Here is a 15,730-nt window from a genome sequence, read left to right as displayed (position 1 = left end):
TTTAATTAGGTAATTATTATCAAAGATATCAATTATCAATTAAATCAAAATATCAATTAAATCATCTTCATCTTCAAATGTACAACTCACAACCAGATTAAAATGAAGAGATTTATTAAGACATGAAATTATTCAATGTCAAGTCTAAAGACACAGATCAACTACCTTACACAACGAATGTTACAGACATGGAGAGGTTACAGTCACAAAAGAAACGAATGAAGGAAAATACCAAACTACAGCTTGTTTCTCCCAAGCCAGTCCCAAGAAAACTGAGGTAAAATTTCAAAAATAAGACAAATATTCCAAAAATCCAGGGATGAAAATGGGCCCAGATGCAAGGAGATACTGCTGCTCATAATGACAGTAGACATGGCCCACGTTTACCCTTTTCTGTTTAAAAAATAATAATTCCCTTCCATTCCAAGAATCAAAATTGAGAGGTGATTATGTGTTCGCACATAACTTCGGTGAGGCATGGTCCTGTATGAGTTTGGATATAACGTTCCCTCCGCAGTTATTGGCACCCTTAATAAAGATGCGCAAAGAAGGCCATATAAAATAAACAACTTAAGTAATATATAGATAGATATACAGATATATAAGAGGTATATTTTATGCAATGAAAAAAAGGAAACATTTTGAAGAATTATGTTTTATACCAATAACATTGCTCGGAGAAACTCTTAAAAATATGTGTCAAAAGTATTGGCTCCCCTGTTTTAAGTGCTTTTCTATGCACCCTCCCTTTGCAAGGAGGTTGTGCATATGAACGCATTATTTTAATGGATTTTATCATGTAAATATCTACCTTGGAGTTACTTGAAGAGCATTTTCTTGCTTTAGACCATGAACACCAAATGCAATCAATCAATCAAATTTTATTTGTATAGCGTATTTTACAGCAGTATAGCTATTTGTATAGCGCATTACAGACAACCCTGGCCTAAACCCCCACAGGAGCAAGCCTAAGGCAACAGTGGCAAGGAAAATCTCCTATGCACCTATATGAGCTATTTTGAAGCCAAGTCATCAGAAACTTCTTTTAATTTCTAAATTTCTAAAATCAACTTTTATTGTACAGTGTTTCTGGGCCAATCAAAAACAATATATATATATATATATTTTTTAATCCAGAAAGTATACTATTGCTTTAACTGCCATGTATTTCATATGCCTTTATCATAAATCAGTGAAGTGGATAATGCATTTATGATCCTTTGGATTTGGATATAAAATATAAGCTGACACATAAACTTCTTCATCAGCCACGAGCCTAATGGTAAATGCGATGTGCATCCATGTTATGTATAGGCTAGCACTTGTTCAAAGGCAGTGGGCCTACACTTTAGTGTGAATATATGTCATGCAGGCTGGGGAAAAAAGATTAAGAGAAGATTAAACAATCTGTGAATTTGAATTCCTGACCAGGATTAAGTACTAAATAAGGTCACTGCGCCAACCAGCCTTCAAAATCCAACTCCACACAGAGCATACAGATGGAGGCGGTCGCGAGGCGGTCTCTGTCCTTTCACCTTAGAAACGTCCTCGCGAATGTCCCTGGAAACGACAAGCGCAACTGGTGGCGCCGTGCTTTGCAAGCGCGCCGTTTTTTCAAATAAATCAATAAATCAGCACGATCTGCTGAATGCGAAACGCGTTCTCGTCGTGATGTTCTGACTTTAACACGAGTGCACAGGGCTGCAAGGATCTCTTCAGATGGGTATATTGTAAATTAGGGTGATATGAAGCAAGAAAATACAGACGCCACAGACTTATGTTTTCTCAAGATATAAGTCAGGTTGGACAGCATTTACAATGCCTGTGAACGACACAGCTGAATTAACTTTGGGCACCAATGTTATTCTGATGTCAGAATATAATGAGAGGATAGGAGGCATATTGCCAACAGTCAGATCTTGTTTTTACAAACGTGCTCGCCAGGGGGCGCTGACACATCACTGTGTTTCAACTCGTTAGCGGCAGGCACAGTTTTACTCGGAGTTTTTTAAACCGACTTCACAACGACGGATTTTCCTATTAGAATCCGACCACAGCAGACCAGCAACAACGCAAGTTGTAAACTTCTACTAAGCCTACCAAGCTTCTTTTAAAAGTGAAGTGGGTGAGATGAAGGAATGTTCTGGCATACCTCGAATTTTTTTGCGGACTTTTGCCGAAAAATGCTTCACTGTCCCCCACTGGAGACATAATAATAATAATAATAATAATAATAATAATAATAATAATAATAATAATAATAATAATAATGCACTTTATTCCATGCTTCTCGTTCAAGGCGCCTTTCATAGATGTAGTCTCGTGAGAAATCGAACTGAAAAAAGGGTTTATTTGCTATTTTTTTGCAATATGATGCCTGGGAGTAGTCCCATTGGGAAAGCGTTCACATTTATATCAGACAAGATTCTTTCAATTTAAATTTAAAATAACGAAGGGATTGTGTTTTAAAATGCTGTTATTTACCTTAAATCCACTCCTATCACCCACACACACACGCAAACACACTTGCGCGTGCGCCCGCCGATGTTGAGAAACTAGTCCAATGCTATCATTAGACTCTCATGGGTTTAATTTGCTGAAAGCGCATTGCCCCGGGCGAACACGCTACAGACTACAGGCCCCACAGTCAGATGGAGCTAGTTGATTTCTGTGCTGTGAGTGGGGGACGCTACCGCTTCTCGCTCTGCGCGACACTCTCCGCGCGCAGCCGGCGTCTGGCCAATGTAACTGTAAAAAGTTTGATAAAAAGGTTTCTTGATTTTTTCACCTTGTGAACCTTGGCATTTCAAGACGTATATCAGCACGCGTATTTTAGATCTCTACCAGGGACGGATCGGTGTGAGAAAAGGTGATGACTGAAATGAAACTTATTTTTCACGGTTGTCTTTGTTTTCCCGAGAAAGGCTGGACGCAAACTTCTTAGTCACATCGGTGATGAAGTCTCACCACTGGCTCCAAATTTTGCAAGCTGTTTATTAGGCTGTTATAGTCATTTTGACTGTTGCCATTGCGGAAACGGCCCAGCTCAGCGCGTACCTTTACCTACAGAGAAGTCAGACTTGGTGGTACTTTTGGGGAGCCACAGTCTGAAGCGCAGCACGTGCAATGCGCACGGCGCGTTCTGTCTGCCTTCCAACTCCCCAGCGAACAGAAAATCTAACGGATTGCGAAGCTTGCGTTCGCTGGCGTTTCCCTAGGATGTGTGCGATACTGACAGCGACGATTCTCGCGGTTTTTGTCCAAGGTAAGTTTATTTCAGCTTCGCAGTATCTTGACGTTGGCCTGTTTGACCCCCAATATAGATGGTAGTAGCATCACAGTCCATATGTTGCCTGCCTAATTGACCATTTACATTCTTGTTTTAAGAGCTGAAAACTCCACCCTATGTCATAAGTGTCAATGAAATGAAATGTATGTAATGTATATACGCTTTATACAGCTTATTTAATATTATATAGCAGTTCATTCACATAAATTAATAATTTAGAACACATATTATCACGGTGTGCTGTGGCATGGTACACGTCACTTCAAATTCCCATGTACGTTCCCCAGAGATGGTGGACAGGACTCAAGTGAGGTTGAAAAAATAATCTAAATAGGCAAATAGAGTATTTAGGATTTTTCAACAACCCGTTTGCCAGTTTTATTTGAAGGGTTTAGTAATATTTCGTGGAACATATATCAAATCACAAAGCGAGGTTTATTTACACGGGAGTAATCAATTAATTTCCCCTTTAATGTAAATACGTATTTGTTTAGCGGTGTTTTACGTAGAAGATTTAAACCAGGCTGAGTAGCACTGCCAATCAAAGATTCGATACTGAAAACGCAGATAGTTAAACTATTAAAACATTTATCAAAACAAAAATGGCGAGTTGCAGTCTATCCATATTTAATGATAACTTGGTCAAATAATATGCACTGATTCTCACGTGCCTCTGAAAGCTTGCTCCGGCATTTTAATGGGAACGGCCTCGTTTCATTGATTTTGGGCTTTAACCATTAACCTACTTCACCAAGCATTTCACACGTCACGGATTTCACTTTCGATTGGACAAATTTATTAGGCTAGTAGTTCAAGAATTCTCCTGTCAATAATGAGGCAATGATCTGTGTATTAAGGGGATTGTGCGTCTATCGTGTTTGTGTTACGTTTGTTTTGGAGAGAAAAATGTTGAAAATGAAGCAACTGATGGCGAGTTCTGGCTTCGAACAGTGTTCCGTCTGCCCTCGTTTTCCAAAGGAGAAAGTAACGTAGATGATTGTTTAGCACGCTATATCTGATTAATGAGATAATAGCAACTATTTTCAAAAGATTGGCATGACCACGCACGCAGTAGTGCCATTTTTGTAAACACTAGCCTATTAGGCTATAAACCTCAGTGTTTCAGTTCCCACAAGCAAAAGTTGCTTGGCTGTGTTGCATGTGTTGAGTGACAGGATACACAAGAAGCCAATACCTGCAAGACCTTTAAAGCCATTTTAGAAAAGGCCTATTCTCTTTGAAAAGTGAGGCTGTATCATATCCGATTTATTCACCTTCAGCACTCAGAAAACATTTGGATTCACAGCAGAGCCCCCCACCCCCACCCCTCCCAGAAGCAGACCTTGGGTGGCAGTGGCAAGGGAGAACCTGGAACTAAAAAGGTGAAGCCAGGAGAAGAGGGGCTGATCCTGGTCTGGTTGCCTCACGGATTAGCGAGTTTGTTGTCTGTTTTCAGATTGGTCCGTCTGTGCTGCCAATCAAAGGGTATGTTTGAATGAGGCCTCAGGACCACTGATCGCAGCTGAGCTTCAGTGACATTTGCTACAGAACTGATCAGGATGTGTGGAAGTCTTAATATGGGCCATTTGGTTATTTATAAAGTCAGAAATTGGGTTAGTGGTCCATTTATTCAACAGTAGAGGATTTGATGGAAGAGTCTGACATCTTTTAAAGCTCAGTGTGGTGCCCTCCCCCATGCCCTTTAAAACGAAAAAAAGATGTTAATGTACATATGGATATATGAATTTATTTTCTTTGTCTGTTGTTGGCCCTTCTTTTGAAAACTGTAGAAACGTATCCCTGTTCACAGCCACCGCAAATGGGCTTTTAATGAGCCCGAGGTACCAGCCCCGGGAGAAGATGTCAGTGCTAACCTTTCATTGGCAGGATCGCGCTTACCGCCTAGCGCGCTCGGAGCGGCGAGATCGTTCACCTCTACTGTACGGGAAAGGTTAAACGCCTCCTCCGGTCGAACGTATCCGACGCGCAGCCCGCCGGGTCTCTGAACAGCTGGCGAGAGGACCTGCCACGTTTCTGTCTTTCAATCAGCAGAAAAGCGGCGCCGCGGCGTCAGCAGCGAAGAGGTTACGCGCGCCGACGCGCGGCTTTTATCTCTTAAGCCTCCGTACGTGTGCGCACCTGAGGCCTGTTCATGTCAGTTGTACGCTCTCCCCGAATCCAGTGAAATTTGAAAGGCATTTCCCTGAAGAGTGTAGAAAAATGTGGAGGTAAAGCCAACTGAGAAGGATCATAGTTAATGTCCATCTCTGTCCATGTGCACGTACGATTCGCTGTTTCTTTGAGCAAATGCCTGCCTTCTACTGAGTGCATTCTTTCTAGTTTTGTGCTTCAGTTTAATGAACTGGGTCAACATGTATATAAAGCTGGTTATTACACGGCTTTGTTATATGCTCGATTCTTTTTAGCCATTCTGCGGTCAACTATTTCTGTATAATGACCACTGCTATGGGTAACGGACCACTTTGCTGTGGTTCAGAGAAGGTTAGATGCATTATTCCACCTGCATGGGTGCAGGTTAGATGCATATTGTTGTGTGCATGGGTAATGGTTAGATGCGTTGTTCTGTGCATGGGTGCAGGTTAGCTGCATTATTCTGTGTGCATGGGTGCAGATTAGCTGCATTATTCCATCTGCATGGGTGCAGGTTTGATGAATTATTCCGTGTGCATGGGTGCAGGTTAGATTCATTATTCCGTGTGCATGGGTAACGGTTAGATTCATTATTCTGTGTGCATGGGTGCAGGTCAGCTGCATTATTCCCTCTGCATGGGTGCAGGGTAGATGCATTATTCTGTGTGCATGGGTGCAGGTTAGCTGCATTATTCTGTGTGCATGGGTGCAGGTTAGCTGCATTATTCCATCTGCATGGGTGCAGGGTAGATGCATTATTCTATGTGCATGGGTGGAGGTTAGCTGCATTATTCCATCTGCATGGGTGCAGGGTAGATGCATTATTCTGTGTGCATGGGTGCAGGTTAGATGCATTATTCTGTGTGCATGGGTGCAGGTGGCAGAGCCGTAATGTAAGAAGCACTATTGTTGATTCCAAAATGGATAAAAGATGTTTTTTTTTAAATGGCAGCTGCAGTTCCAGCTGCAGTTTGTATTTCTTGGCAATGAATTCTAGAATTTACATATAAATTGGTCTGAAAATGAAGTTTTTTTATTCTTTATGTTCAATCCACCAGAGAACTTTTTTTTTTAGACAACAAAGCCTTTCTCAAGTTGACATTGATTTTCCAGAAGGAATTGTTTTTCATCCTTTTTCTTTCAAGAACTACAAATCCATTGAGGTAGCAGAGAACTACAGATCCCTTGAGATATCACAGCTCATCACAAAGCCAGTTTATATGACACATGTAGCAGGGCTCCCTAAATGCTTAAGAGCTGAAATACTGCCCCGAGAAACCGCTATACAGACGACGCCCCACTTGCTCTATTCAGAATTGATTTCTCAACAGAGGTCATTTTGGGATGTGATGGTCACCCGGGGATTTCAGTTCTGACACGCCTGTGGGGCAAAACTGCTGTGCTATTTCTTCTGAATGTGTGTGCTCATCTAAACTCAGGTAGCAGGACGGAAGAGAGCATGGCAAACGGATAATGCTATTCGTTATTATTTTACATTGTGCAGTTAGCAGTCACACTTTCGGATTTATTTACGGCTATATGAACATGCGGTCCATTCTGAATTGTTTTTTTTACAGAGTTTAGGAGCACTTTTGAGATAATGTCAAACCCTTTTCTTTTTTTTTACTTAGAATAAAATTCACACTGGAAAAAGTAAAAACAAATAAAATCTCTCATTTATCTATTGGAAATCCTCTAGTCACAAAACAGCTCCTGTTTCAAAGGCACGGTGAGTCTTTGTGACCTTGACGAAGCCAAACTGCTTGTGAATAAAAAAAAGTGTGAAAAAATAATGGGAAAAAAATAAATAAATAAATAAATAGTGTAATCCAGGGCAAGCCACAACGTAGGGCCATTACGACCCAAGCCAAACTAATACACTGTTTGAGTGAGAAAGTCTGGTGTTCTGCTGATCTTGTTTTAAAGTTTACTGAATTTTAAATTAGTCAGGATCTTCTGCACCGCACCCTGCTTTCAGAGCAGGAACAGTCACGGCACTGCTCTTCATTCAGTACCTGAGAGCAGCTGTTCCGGCGCTGTTCTGTTTTGTGTTCCCTTGGTTAGCTGATCTGCTGCTGTTAATCTTTTAAAGATCTGACTGTTAAACATGCCGTTTCTTTTCCAGATGATATAGCCGGACTCGCTCCCCTAATGAATTATAAATTGGCGTAACTGTGGAGCCAAACTCTCAACAGAATGCTAAAAAATGTGCACTACGGCACCCAGAAGAGCCAGTAATGACTTTGATGTTCCGTGCAAGCGCCCTGTTCTGTAAAAGGGATATTAATGGCGGTCTGCTCGCATTTCGAAGCTCCTAGCATCATATTCAGTGATATGGAGCATCTTACAGCGTATTAGCAACAGAGAGGCTAAGATACAGTAGCGCTGGAGTCTTCCTGTGGAATGCTAACTAGCATTTGGTATTAGTGGACTAATGTATACTTTTCCCAAATGTACAGTCAACACGTTTTTCAATCCCTATCTCTAATGAAGGTCCTGAGGGATTCAAAACAATGCTCACATTTTTGGAAACGATAAGAGCTAGTGAAATCTGTCATGTCCTCAACTTTTATATAGCGCAGACTGATAAGCATTGAAATGTGAGATGTACATATTTTCTGTCAAAGTGAGCCTATAATCTAATTGTCAGAAATGCTTTTCTATTACACTTATTTATTGTCCTACTTTATCTTGCTCTAATACATTTTATGTTAAAACTAGTGATGTTAGACTGTAGCAAAGCCAGCACTGTTAGATTATAGCAATATAGAGTATCTCTGTTTAAGTGAAATCAGCACTGCTTTTTATAAAATATCAGCTGTTAGACCAGTGGCTTTAAACTGAAACCCTGTGTATGCTGGTGTTCGTTCCAACCACAATTACAATACCAGAATTTTAACAAGCTGTTAACGTTTTTTAATTGTGCTTTTCATGGTTGGAGGGAATATTTACCCTCTTCAGCCACATTATTTTAGAAATCGCTATGCCTGCCATGAAGAATGAATATCTCGTATTTGAATTGCTCTATATAGCATTACATAAAGAGAGGCAAAAAATATAACCAATGACATTAAAGACTGAGGTGAATCAACAGGTTCCTAACTGGTGAAAGTGTGGACACATGGCCAGTAAAACTATCCATTTGCTAGATAATAAAGAATTCAGAGACAATGAAAATGATAATGAGCCAACCCTGCATTGTGGCAACTTAACACAATTTTTTCTAACAGATCAAATTAAAGACTGAATCAATAGGCACATAACTGCTTTGTACGTGATAACGAGCCAAACCTGTATTGTTAGCAGAATGCAGGTTTGGCTTGCTATCATTTAAATTGCAATATAACAGTGCAGATATGGGACTTTTATTATTTATGGCACGCATAGCTATTTCTGACATAATGTGGCTTCGGAGGGTAAATAATCCCTTAGATCGTGAAAAGTGTCATCAAGAAAAATTAAGAGCGTGTTAAAAATGCTGGGATTGCAGTTGGGGTTGGATTGAAAACCAGCAAACACAGGGGGGGTCACAGGACGGAGTTTGACAGCCATGGTGCACGACAGGGATGGACAATTCCGGTCTCGGAGGGCCGGTGTGTGTGCAGGTTCTTGTTTCCACCAGTTATCCTGGCTAAATTAGCTAGCTGGCTATACACACCAACACTGGTTCACTCAGGTTAGATCACAGTAAAACAGTTCGTATAGGGACACGAGAACAGTCTTCGGTTGTCATTCATGCGTTTATCGGAAAATCTAGCTAAAATGTCATACGGCGTAAATGTTAGCGCTAATTAAGTAATTAACGCCAGAAGTTGGCACGGAAACCAGAAACAGACACGGCTCTCCCTCTCTCTCTCCTGATTGGTGCAGGGCTGGCTCTGGTGTAAGACCATGCTTGTTGGGTTATATTACAGGTGATACTCTCTCTCTCCTGATTGGTGCAGGGCTAGCTCTGGTGTAAGACCATCCTTGCTGGGTTATATTACAGGTGATACCCTCTCTCTCCTGATTGGTGCAGGGCTGGACGGTGCAGAGCGTGGGGAGGGGGTGAAGGCGCTGCCCCTGCCGGTGAGCTTCAGGGTGCTGAATGCCGAGGCGCTCTTCCTGAAGGAGGCCAGTGGGGACCTGCTGCCCAACTCCAGCCTGGCGAGCCACACCCAGGCCCTGGTGCTGCTGCGCGCTGGCCAGAGCCCCGCCATCACCGCCGGCTACGGGCCGCTGAGCGCCCAGGCCCCCGCGCCCCCGGGCCTGGTCCAGGGGCCCGCCCCTGGCCGGAGGCTCCGCCCCTTCATCCTGGCGCGCCGCGTGCTCTCGTCCTCGCCCAAAGTGCGGGTGCTGTTTCACGCGGCAGGGGGGCGGGACGTGGAGGGCGGGGCTGGGGGCGAGGCCGCGGAGGGGGAGGAGGAGCAGACGTGCGTGACGGTGTACGGCTTCTCGGAGACGCAGGAGGCGCGGGGCGCATGCACGCTGGCGGGCGATTCGGGGTTCTGCGTGGCCGAGCTGGAGCCCCCCCTCGCCTGGTTCCGCCCCCCGGGCGGGGCCTCCAGCCGCGAGAGGCAGGACCAGAAGGAGGCCGCGGCCGGCGCCGGGACCCTGGAGCTGTACTACCGCCCCCGGCCCCTGGGCTCGCAAGGCCGCTGTGTCCCTGAGGACAGCCGGGTGGGCGGGGCTGAAGGAGGCCACGCCCCCACGGCCACGCCCATGAGGAGGATCGGCAGTGTGCGCCTCCACAAGGTCCCTCCGGGAACCGCCCCCCTCTCCCGCCTCCGGCTAGGGGGCGGAGTCGTGGTCCAGACCTCCTCCAATCCGGTGAAGAGCACGGAAGTGGCCACCTTCATCGTCTGTGTGAGCAGCGCCTCTCCTCTGTCCCGTTTCACCCTCAGGTAATGCGGCCTCTCCTCATACCAGTCACCCCTGAAGTCCAGGGCAGGGGTGGGTACAGCCTCTCCTCATGCCAGTCACCCCTGAAGTCCAGGGCAGGGGTGGGTACGGCTACTCTGGTCCCAGAGGGCCGGTGTGTGTGCAGGTTCTTGTTTCCACCAGTTACCCTGGCTAAATTAGCTGGCTGTACACACCAACACTCCACGCCATTCCCCTCCAATTCCAGCACATGCTCAGTCGCTTTCGGTTCTCGGCTTCTTGGCAATCGGCACGTTCCAAACGGGTGGCAACCGGTCGGGAATAACCCAGCCCCCCCCCCCCCCCCCCCCTCATGCTGACCGTTAAACGTGCTAAACGTGCCTCTGGTTCCATGTCCAGCCATTTTACTTTTACCTGCTGCGTAGTGCCCCCAACTAGAGACACAGTTTACAACAGCAGCTCTGTCCTGCCAGGATTCAGTCTCCCCCTGCCTCACTATTCCACTGCTTACAGCACTGAAGATATTTAAAAAAAAAAATGAAAATATGTTTTTAATTGTACTTCCATTAAAAGTGCTTCACTCTCCACTTCAGATAAGTTTTTTTTTCTTTCTCAGCCATCTCTTCTTCCAAGCTCCTTATATGGTATTTTAGGGGCATCAATTTGTGCTAATCACAAGTGCTGTGAACACGCTTTTCATTTACGATAGATTTGTATTTATCAACATAAATGCGCGGATATGAAAAAATAGCAGGTTCTACGTGTTTTTTTATCAATCCAGAGGAAGTTGTCAGTTTGTTTGCAATTACGCATAAGTTTACACACCATTTTATGAAGGTATTGATAAATGAGGCCCATACATTTTGCTGTAATTTAATACTTACTGTATTTAAATAGTTTATATTCACATTGAAAAAGGTAATAATGAAATATGAATTATAATGGCGGTGTCCGGTTTTGTCTTTATAAAAAGCTAAAGGCTTCATTTCCTTTCCCAGAGGGGTGATGGAGAGTCCTGGGTCTCCAGACTGACTCCTCTCTATTTTGTAAATCATTTCAGAATCAGTTATAAATCATGATGACTGATCAGACTGCTTAGCCTGAAATCCAGGTTAAAAATATAAGAGTAGAGCTGCAGGGTGGCTCATCATATTAAGCTTGGAACCAGCAGACCTCTGAGATGCACACACCCAGATTTAAAATACAGTGGTCCAGGAGCAGGGATTATGCAGCGACAAGCTGTAGGAATGGCCAGCGAATGAGTGGGCGGATCCGGTTCGATCTTCGCTCTCGTCCCCCGGCTCCGGTGTTGCGCGAATCGGGACATGTTTTCGTGTTTTGTTTGGACACGTGGAAGAAGATAATATTTCCTCCTTTGAACGATAATTAAAGGAGCCGTGTCAATGCCTCGGTACATTAACACACGCACACACAGTTACTGTGTCTCTCCGGGAGTAATGGGCTGCATTTATAAACTCAACTCAGTTCCTCCGTGAACTCACCGCTCTCTCTCAAAAACACATAAATCGTAGCTAATCCAGAAAACTCAATAGCCGCATGTTTATCACTGTTAGCGCACAGTAAATGAAACCGGTGGAAGTTTAACAAGGGCAGACAGGCACTTAAACCCCGGGAACGAGCTTTATAAATGTGGCCGTGTGCATCGCCAGGCTTGGGTGAGCACTCGTTGGTTTTCAGCGGGAAGGCTTTTGCTTTATTTCACCGGAGCTTGGGCTGCGGCAGTACCTTTCAGCCCTCGTGAAGCAATGCTTTTAACGAAGGGGCAAGCCTGCGCTAACGAAGCTGTTCTGCATAATTATTTAAGGGAGGGGGTGTCGCAAGGCAATTTATTTACAAACAAGATAGAGTGGTACTGAGACCGCGTATTAGCAGGGCATTTGCATCTAATTTTTTTGGATGAAACATTTACTTCTATGCTGCCCAGAGCCAGTTGCAGAAAGATGACCCCATTAGGTAGCACAGCTGATCTTATACAGCCCCAAAGTTCACCGCACCTGGGAAAATTCCAATCAATGTTACCTGCAGGACACACCGTGCAGACTAATCCAGGTCAGCTCATGAAAACAGCGAATAAAGCTTACTATGTCGAAGCTTTGTAAATTAAATTAAAATAGCTGAAAAATATTACAACCGATTTTTCAACATGTGCAAGGTCCTTTCTCACTACATCTGTCTACTCCCGTAGAAGAGGTTAATAATTCGGAAGTCCATAATTCTGTTTTGGGGAGCATCAGAGGTCTGGAGTTTTGTTTTGGGGAGCATCAGAGGTCTAGAGTTTTGTTTTGGGGAGCATCAGAGGTCTGGAGTTCGGTTTTGGGGGTGTGTCAGAGTTCTGTTTTGGGGAGCTGGGCAGATGGGGTTGATGGTCAGTGTGCTTCCTTATCTCCCAGGTTGTGTTGGTAAATTGGATATGTATGTTATAGTATGAACCCTATGACCTTTTGTGCTGTTGTTCTATTTGAATTCTGAATGTGTTTGTGTGCGTGTGTGCGTGTGTGTGTGTGTGTGTGTGCTTGTGTCTGAGTGTGTATGTGTTCTGGTTTTTTATATGGAATGCCAGCACAGTCATTTAATATTGATGGAGGTTTTCCTGCTGACACGACTGCAGTTAATACACATTTTTTTTGTAATCACTGAGGTCAACTCCATCTTGTTGCTTTCAAGGGCACCTAGGCTGACTGTGTGAGACTGCCTCAGTATTTAAGCTCAAATTGTATCCCACAGTATGCCACAAACCCTGCCCACAACACCAATCTCCCTGGCAACGTGAAGTTCCTCCCTCATTGAGCCGAAAAGACCCGGTGTTCATCCAACCAAAAACTTTCCCTGCCATATTTGCCTCTCTTTTCTTTTTTTTATCCCTCAGCGCAGAGCGCTCTGTGACCTTTAAAGCGCAGCTCGTGCAACAGATGGCACCATCTGGCTGTGCGTGTGTGTGGCCGCTGTGCATAACCTACATACCGACACACTGAGATCACACATCGACCGCACATTGACATCACATCGACATCATACGCTGACATACTGACATCATAATACTGAAACAGCGAGGTCACAAATTAACACTGGGATCCTACACTGCCACGCTGACATCACGCGACGTCGTTTCCTGACACTCTGACATCATATACTGACACAGTGCGATCATAAACTAACACCTAGATCATATACACCCATACATATGACCCTAATACGCCGAGAACACACTGACACAGTGAGGTTGCATGTTGACACACATACTAATGCGCCCGATGTGACTTCCATGTACATTATGGTAAATGACACAAAGCGTAAATGCTAAGAGCGGCTGCAAGCTCCAGAGCAGCACTGACGCAGCTACAGGCTCCACAGCAACGCTATCTGGTGCAGTCGTGCATATCTTCCCGTTCTTCACAGCTGAAAATGTTAGTATTTCTCCATTAAGTGGGGGAGGGTTCGATTGATTTTTTCTGGTGTTTGGGGGTGGGGGGACGTGCTTGGCGTGTCTTGCACCGGCACACATCAAAATCCAAGCAATCCCTTCTGAGAAAAAAAACAAAACAAATGCACACAAACAAACAAAAACCGGGGCCCAGTGTGTCTTTCGACATAGTGCTAAGAAACATGCGGATTTAGGAAAGAGCAGAGCTGCAGATGAATAGCCTTCCAACCCCATGGCTAACGGGTCTGTTTATTGGATTTTCTTAAATACAGAAATGGGCTCCGGAGAAAATTACAATAACCCACATCATCCTTCAAATCCCCCCCCCCCCCCCCCCCCCCCCCCCCCTTCCAAAAGCAGATTAGATTCAGCGGCAGCATTCTTTTGCGGTGTCCTTAAATGTCCTGCCGTCTGAAGCAAAGGTCTATAAATCACGAATAGATTTAGTGAAAAAAAAAGAAAAGAAATGCTATTCTGCAAAATTAGTACTGAGCGGGGAGATTTGCATTTGACACTGTTGTAAATCGCATGCTTTAATGGGTAAAGATCATCCATTTAGCCGCGCGCAAACACGTTTTTCGTTGTTTCTCTAATTGATTTAGACGGAAGATAAGTGCGTCGCAGCGTCTCAAGGAGGGAAAATAAAACGCGGTCTGGATAAAGATGAGTCATGTGCTCTAATTCACCACTGGGAAATCTTAGATGCTCATTTGGTTCTTGATAACATTATGAAGAGATTGTTCCCTAAACAGTCTGGTACCTATCGTCAACCAGGAAGCCAGACAGATTTATGTTTTTGGAACGCTGCTTAAGATTTCCTGGAATGTAACGGGAACCAAAAATTTGCAGTCAGTTGTGGAAATAGTGGCACATTTTCAATGCAACAAACCTTTAAAGATCTGACTACTACAGTTACTTAATATCTAAAACATAAATGTGTAACTGAACTAATAAATAACTAGCTTATTACAGCAACAATATTAGAAGTTTCCCTTCGTAATTAGGTAGTAACTCCTCAACCTTCGTGATTCCGTTGGGCAATAGAAAACTTCTTGTTATAAAGGGTTAATCCTGCCAGTGTTCTGCAGAAATGTTTGCAGAAAGGTTCGTTAGCGTAATCTGTTAGCGCTGACGCATGGCAGCTGCTCAGCTCTGTACAGTAACCAGTGTTTTACTGCCTCTGTGTGGCACATGCTGCCGTACTGTCTCTGTGTCCTCTGGGAATCCTGCTGCTTTGTGTGCAGCAAATATGCTGTGTGTTTTCAACAGGAAAAATGATACTGTAAGGCTTGGTGATGAAGCAATTTCCCATTCTGTGATCACTTAAGTACTACTACTAATACTGTGTGTGTGTGTGTGTTTATGTATCTGTGTGTGTGTGTGCGCGCTTATGTGTGTGTGTGTGTGTGCTTATGTATCTGTGTGTGTGTGTGTGTGCTTATGTATGCGTGTGTGTGTGTGTGCTTATGTATCTGTGTGTGTGTGTGTGTGTGTGAGAGAGTGTGTGTGCATGCGTGTGTATGTGTGTGTGCTTATGTATGCGTGTGTGTGTGTGCTTATGTATCTGTGTGTGTGTGTGTGTATGTGCTTATGTATCTGTGTGTGTGTGTGTGTTTATGTATGTGTGTGTGTGTGTGTTTATATATCTGTGTGTGTGTGTGTGTGTTTATGTGTTTATGTATCTCTGTATGTGTTTATGTATCTGTGTGTGTTTATGTATGTGTGTGTGCTTATGTATCTGTGTGTGTGTGTGTGTGTGTGTCTGTTTATGTATCTTTCTGTGTGTATGTGTGTGTGTGTCTGTTTATGTATCTGTGTGTGTTTATGTATGTGTGTGTGCTTATGTATCTGTGTGTGTGTGTGTGTGTGTGTCTGTTTATGTATCTTTGTGTGTGTGTGTGTCTGTTTATGTATCTTTCTGTGTGTGTGTGTGTGTGTGTGTGTGTGTTTATGTATCTGTGTGTGTGTGTCTGTTTATGTATCTGTGT

At 43.8% G+C, this 15,730-nt stretch overlaps 1 protein-coding gene across 1 annotated transcript in view; it reads left to right on the top strand.

Annotated features, from left to right (window-relative positions):
• The first annotated feature begins 2,631 nt into the window (after window positions 1-2,631).
• Window positions 2,632-15,730, top strand: part of si:dkey-1d7.3 (transmembrane protein 132C) — a 36,152-nt gene continuing 23,053 nt past the window's right edge. The window contains exons 1-2 of the mRNA XM_035391651.1: window positions 2,632-3,265; window positions 9,459-10,323. Of these exons, the coding sequence (XP_035247542.1) occupies window positions 3,127-3,265; window positions 9,459-10,323 (1,004 nt within the window). The 5' untranslated portion in view covers window positions 2,632-3,126. The remainder of the gene's footprint in view (window positions 3,266-9,458; window positions 10,324-15,730) is intronic.

This window comes from Anguilla anguilla, chromosome 14 (assembly GCF_013347855.1).
Source record: "Anguilla anguilla isolate fAngAng1 chromosome 14, fAngAng1.pri, whole genome shotgun sequence".
Classification (NCBI taxonomy): Eukaryota; Metazoa; Chordata; class Actinopteri; order Anguilliformes; family Anguillidae; genus Anguilla; species Anguilla anguilla.
The sequence above is the reverse complement of the archived record's forward strand: the minus strand, read 5'-3'. Positions and strand labels throughout refer to the sequence as shown.